This window comes from Cucumis melo, chromosome 1 (assembly GCF_025177605.1).
Source record: "Cucumis melo cultivar AY chromosome 1, USDA_Cmelo_AY_1.0, whole genome shotgun sequence".
Lineage (NCBI taxonomy): Eukaryota > Viridiplantae > Streptophyta > Magnoliopsida > Cucurbitales > Cucurbitaceae > Cucumis > Cucumis melo.
Window position 1 is genome coordinate 14,376,202 of NC_066857.1, and position 6,650 is coordinate 14,382,851.

Consider the following 6,650-nt stretch of genomic DNA (forward strand, 5'->3'; position numbering starts at 1 on the left):
CTATTATATTGCCTTTATTGATGACTTCACTAGAATGTGCTGGATTTTTTTTTTCTTGAAGTTTAAATTAGAGGTTGATCAAGTTTTTTGGAAGTTCAAGATAAGAGTTGAAAATGAAAGTGGTTGCAAAATTCAAATTGTAAGGTCTGACAATAGGAAGGAGTATATTTTGGTAGAATTTGACAAGTTTTGTGAAGATCCAGGTATAAAGCATCAGCTTACAGCCCCTTACACTCCTTAACAAAATGGAGTTGGTGAGAGGAGAAATAGATACATCATGGAGATGACAAGATGCATGCTGCATGAGAAGAATTTGTCAAAGAAGTTTTAGGCAGAAGTAGTAAATATAGTTGTATTTCTTCAAAATAGGTTTTCCACAAAAGCAATGAAGGAAAAGACACCATTTGAGGCATGGTATGGTTACAAATCATCTTTGAAATTTCTCAAAGTATTTGGTTATTTGTGTTTCACTCATGTTCCACAGGGCAAGCATGACAAGCTTAATAGAAGAGCTTCACCGGGTATCTTTACAGGTTATAGTACTATTAGCAAAGCCTATAAAATTTTTCAGCTACAAACTGGAAAGATTGTCATGAGCAGGGATGTTCACTTCGTGGAGGATGAAGAGTGAAACTTAGATGATGCAGAGAAGAAAGGTCAGACCTTGGAAAAGCTGAAATTCAATTTTTTTTTATTCAAGCTTTGAAGAGGAAGATGACTGGCAGAATGAAATAGTAGATGATGCTTTCGTAAGAGGAACAAAGTTGCTTTCTGATATTTATGAAAGGTGCAATGTTGCTGTGTATAAACCTGCCAACTATGTAGAAGCAAAGAAAGATCAAAGGTGGGGAGTTGCAATGGAGGAGGAGTTGTCAATGATAAAGAAGAAGAAAACTTGGATTCTTGTTAACAGACCTCAAGACAAGAAGGTAATTGGAGTTAAATGGGTGTTTAAAACCAAGCTCAATGCTGATGGCTCAATTAACAAACACAAAGCCAGGCTTGTGGTTAAAGGGTATGCTCAAATCTCTGGTGTTGATTACTCTGATACTTTTGCTTCTGTTGCTAGAATGGACACAATCAGGTTGTTGTTTGCAATCGCTGCTCAAAAGGGCTAGAAATTGTTTCAGTTGGATGTCAAATCAGCTTTTTTAAATGGTGTTTTACAAGAAGAAATTTATGTTGAACAACCCGAAGGATGTGAGAAGCAAGGTGAAGGAACTAAAATCTATCTTCTCAATAAGGCTCTTTATAGTCTAAAACAAGCTCCAAGAACTTGGTATAGCAAAATTGATGAACATTTACTAAGCTCAGGATTTGTGAAAAGTCTATTAGAAACAACCTTATATGTCAAGCACAATGGTACTGGCATTCTTATTGTTTCGCTGTAGATCATATTCAAAATTTCAAATGGGAGATGATAAAGATGTTTGAAATGACAGATCTTGGGCTCATGTCCTACTTCCTCGGCATAGAGATCAAGCAAGGGCAAGGTGAAGTTTTCATCTGCCAGAAAAAATATGCAAAGGAAATACTAAAGAAGTTTAAGATGGACGAGTGTAAGGCAATAAGCACTTCAATGAATTAAAAAAAGAAGTTGTGCAAAGAAGATGGTGCTAACAAAGTTGATGAAGGATATTTCAGAAGTTTAATTGGTTGCTTGATGTATCTCACAGTAACAAGGCATGATATTTTGAATGACGTGAGTATTTCGTCTTGTTTCATGCATTGTGCAAGTGAATTACATTTCAAGGCAGCCAAAAGAGTGGTTCGATATGTCAAAGACACAAGTGATTTTGGTGTTAAGTTCACAAGGGGCGAGGAGTTCAAGCTGATTGGTTTTTCTGATAGTGATTGGAGAGGTTCCATCGATGATATGAGAAGCACTTTAGGCTACTGTTTTACTCTTGGCTCTGGTGTTTTTTCTTGAAGCTCGAAGAAGCAAGAAATTGTAGCCTAATCCACTGCTGAAGTAGAATTTATTGTTGTAACAACTACTGCTAATCAAGCTTTATGACTGAGGAAAATTTTACTTGATCTTGATATGGAGCACAAGGAAAGCACAGAGATTCTTGTTGATAACAAAGCTGCTATTGCTATTTCTCATAATCCTTTGTTTTATAAGAAGACTAAACATTTTAACATCAAGTTATTCTTTCTAAGGGAAGTGGAGAAAAGTGGAGAGGTGATCCTTGTCTACTGCAAAACAGAAGATCAAGTTGCAAACATTTTAACTAAACTGTTGCCTACTTGCAAGTTCGAGTTTCTAAGGTCAAAACTTGGTGTTTGCAACTCCTAAAGCAAGGAGGTGTGTTATGAAACTACTTTAGGACTGAAACATGCTCATGTGTGTTTTTCTTGTTAAGTTGATTCTGTCCAAGTTTGTTCATGTTTCTTAGGAATTAGTTATTTTAATATTCATGATTTATAATCATGGAGCAAGTTTTGGGCCATGTCATTAGTGGATAGTTATTTTTTTTTAAGACTTTAAATATCGTAACTTTCCTTGAATATAAGAAAGGTACTTTGTCTTCAATTTGTTGTTGCAACCTTTATTTATTTTATTTTATTTTGTCTAGAAAATAACGACTTGTATGTTCTTTTGTTTCTATCACCTGCACCATTAACAGTTTTTAGCATTATTGGCTTTTTCTTTGCTACTTTAGTTCAATTAGGAATGTGTATGGTCAATTGGAGGTGGTCCAAATTGGAATGAAATTTCTCATGCTTAGAGATGGTAAACTCACAATGTGTCTTTTTGCAAGAGGAAGGGCTATTTGGTAATTTGATGTTTGGTATAGGAAAGTTTTGTTGGATAGAATCTGGAGAATTTTATAAGGTGTATCTGTTATGTCAATAGATCATATTTGGTAGATATTATCTCTTTGTAGAAACTTTGGTTCATAGTTGATCAATGAAAATTACTTAGTTTATTTGATGGATATCCAGTAAGTTTATGAAAAATATGTTACTTGTGTTTTAATTATATGAAGTTATGAAGTTAGAAATTTGTGATTGTTGATATTTTATACGGGTTGTTTGAAGTTATGAAGTTAGAAATTTCAAGTTGTTGAGTTGTGGAGTTGTGTGAGTTCTGTGGAGTTGTGGCGGAGTTGTGCAAGTTGTGTAACTGTTGGTATTTTGTAGGGGTTGTTTGAAGTTGGTTTGTAGTTGTATGTACGTAAGTGGATTTTACATATTTTGACATTTAGGTAATTTCAGATTTTTTAGCTTGTTTGACGTTGATGGTCACATAAAATGGGAGGGTCATAATGAGCCATATTTTTTTTTTATTTTTTTTAAAGTTGTTATAGTTGATGGTTAAAAACTGTTAAGAAAAGATTTTCATTGATGGGCAAAAACTACTACAAAATTTCGATTAAAAAAATTCTACTATATGAACCTTCTGGTCATCTCCTTCAATATTATTAGTTTCATGTTATCAATTTTCTTTCTTGAATTGTGAAATATAGTATACAATATATAATGAACTTTTTTTTCCTTTCTTATTTAAATACTAGTGGGCGGCTAATGAATTTCGTTTTTAAATATAGTATACTATATATAATGAACTTATTGTCCCTTTCTTAGTATATACAATTGCATTATTAAAATGATTATATGTTGTACTCATTATGTACACTTTCATTTTTAGAATAATATATATGCAGTGACACATATTTATTATATACCAATGCACATATTTCAAATATTGTTATTATATGATCATTATATACTCATGAATATTTGCAATAACACTTATGCAGTGTCTCATATATTTGTATTATTTCTTATCAAGTATGCACACATACATTGTTATCTAATATTATGTTAAATATACTGGAATTATATAATGATCTATTTAAATAAAAAACAGTTTCAATCACGATAAGATTTTACAAATTAACTTCCAATATATGAATATTAATGCAACTTTTATGAAATTACTATATTACGTGGAATATATGAAAAAGAAGAACAATGCAAAATGAAAGAAAATGACGTGGTACATATACTTGACTGTCTGTATAGGGGTATATACTATAAATTACATGTCATATATACTTTACCAAAAAATTTCACCAGCACAATATATTTCACAATTTCATATACATAATTAATAATATGAAACAAATATGCACTCAATGGAAAATTTTGAAGGAGATGAACGGAATAAGAAAGAATGAACGTAGGGAAGAATTTTTGAACAAAATCACTAAAAAAAATTAATTAATGGGGTAATTTTGATTATAATATTACCATAATAGAATTAATTTCAGACCATATTTATATAGAATATCTAATAAATGTAAATCTTAACCACATACAATGACCCACTTTCCTTATTTCATTTTTCAATTTTTTAAATATATTGTTATTAATAAAGATGGGTAGTTTGGTCTTTTGAGCTCTACATTTGTGTAAAATTGAAGCACCTTAGAACACTTATAAAAAATTTGGCAACATTAGATCCAACTTGTAACAAGGTATCCCTATATAGGCTATAGTAGTTAAAACCCCAATATCAAAGTCTCCTTTCTTGATGGCCAATACCATCAAGAAAGAGTTTTTGATGACATGTTTTGACCATCAAGAAAATCAAACTTTCTTGATGGACAAAGGCCATCAAGGTAGGTATTTGTTGATGTGCATCAAAAAAAAATGCCAAATTTATAGTAGTGTAAGTTTTGTTTTAAATTTGTCCATATAAAGCTTAGATTTAGTCCCAATTAATTCTTACAAATTTGATTAAATGATAATAAATAATTTCCATAAAAAGAAATGTATTTGAGTATCCTAATTCTAAAATTGTTTGAATGTAGTGGTTTTCAAACCCACATACCTATTCATTGTTAATAATACATTTGCTTGTCAATTGTGACAAGGTGCAAGTTGAGTACAAACTTATACGAGAGGACAAGAGAAGTGAATCAAAGTTTAATTTATTACCTCGTTATAAAAAATTACTTGAAATATATAACCTCGATTAAATATTTGATGGCCTCGAAGATTTAGGCCTAGTTTCCACTTTGTCCATAAATCAGTTTAGGTCGAAGTTTTTGAGAGCTACCCTTTTAATTCTTGTATGTTTCAAATGTTACAATTTCTTTGGGTATATAATTAAAATTTGTTTCAATTTTGTTGTTAATGTTTATAATATTAACTTAGAATAATAGTAAAATTTTGAAATTAATTTTAATGGAAAAACCAAGGAAACTTTATTAGTTATATAAATTATTTTAAATTAATTAATAAAGATTAACGACAAGTTTATTGACAAATTAAGATCTTAAAAGTGTCCATCTTGAAATTTGGAGGATTATATTGTAATATTTTAAAACCAGTTATATTGAAATCAAAATTATGAACTTAATGATTAAAAGTAAAATATTCTAAAACCCAAAGAAAAACTAAAAACTAAGACTAGAATGTATGTTTAAAAAACAAAAAGCCAAAAATGGAAAAATATAATGAGCATTGTCATCGGACTAAAAGAGACTGTATTAAAAAAAGCAATACTTGTAATATGGTTGATAAACAATAATGGAAGCATGTTGATATATATATTAAGATTGAAAAAATTTAAAGGTGCTGCATGCTCCAACGGGGAAGGTTCCATTGCTATTCCACCCATCCCCTCTCTTATTCTCATAATTTGGATATTGCCATGCATAAAATTCTGCACTTTCTTTCAAAGCAAGTCCTTCACCACTTGCTAACTTCACAATCTCCCATTTACTGAAAGGATGTGATGTCTTGTGGGTGATGTGAATTTCGCCATCTTTACTTATCATTCTCTTCGCATTCCTCAAAAAACCCCTCACTAAATCTCGATGGAGTCTGTGATTACCGATCCAAAAATTAACTACATATGTTATATTACTCATAAATAATTTACTTCGTAATCTAAAACCTACACAAATATATATACTCACTCTATTTGTGCAGTGTTACATTCTCCATAAAGAAACCCAGCATGTGGAAAGTTGAAGACTATACGATCAAACAACATGTCGTAAAGAAGTGGATGTTGACTCATTGTTGTTGCATCCACTTTATGCAACACTCTGCCACCCAACTCCTCCAAAATTTTCAGGTTTCTATTCGCATGTGTATATTTCATTACCAGTTCATCTTCAAAAATAGAGAGAGAAAAAAAATAAAAGAAAAATTGCTATTATATTATATTTAGAATTGAAAAATAAAAAAATAAATTGAAAAAAGATTAAAATTGAAGCTGAGTACCTGGAGAGTCGAGAGAAGTAGCAACAATGTTGGAGGCAGAGGCAAAGGCGGTGGCCAAGCAAGCGGAGAAGGAGAAATCGCCTTCTCCGACCAGAAGTATTTTATGAGAGCTGCTGTAGTGCTTTATGCTCTTCTCTGTATCACTGTCCATTGATAATATATATATATATATATGTGATTATACTAATTAGATTAATTAACCTGATTAATCCTATACGTGTATATATATATATATATATATAGATATAGATATAGATATATTCATGGGTGTCGGATAAGTGTTTTGATGATTTGAAAAGGCATTATTGTTTTTGGGGAACATAAAACGCTGCCTAATCCTTGGAAGTATACCTATCGCATTTAATTAATAACAAATAAAACTAATTATATGTATTTGTCAAATC

General features: G+C 31.1%; 1 protein-coding gene across 1 annotated transcript; it reads right to left on the bottom strand.

Moving 5' to 3' along the window:
• Positions 1-5,567: 5,567 nt before the first annotated feature.
• Positions 5,568-6,397, bottom strand: LOC103490386 (uncharacterized protein At4g26485-like). Its single transcript, XM_008449878.3, has 3 exons — positions 6,247-6,397; positions 5,937-6,135; positions 5,568-5,841 (listed from the first exon to the last, which is right to left on the bottom strand). Exons 1-3 carry the CDS (start codon positions 6,395-6,397, stop codon positions 5,568-5,570), a joined length of 624 nt encoding a protein of 207 aa, XP_008448100.1.
• Between the last annotated feature and the right edge of the window lie 253 nt (positions 6,398-6,650).

What these genes read in the sequence shown, in the direction of transcription:
- LOC103490386 (XM_008449878.3), bottom strand. Translation starts at nt 6,397, where the DNA reads ATGGACAGTGATACAGAGAAGAGCATAAAGCACTACAGCAGCTCTCAT. An exon ending in TACTTCTCTCGACTCTCCAG is followed by an intron (nt 6,136 to 6,246) that starts GTACTCAGCTTC and finishes CTATTTTTGAAG; the next exon opens with ATGAACTGGTAATGAAATAT. An exon ending in TGTAACACTGCACAAATAGA is followed by an intron (nt 5,842 to 5,936) that starts GTGAGTATATAT and finishes CGGTAATCACAG; the next exon opens with ACTCCATCGAGATTTAGTGA.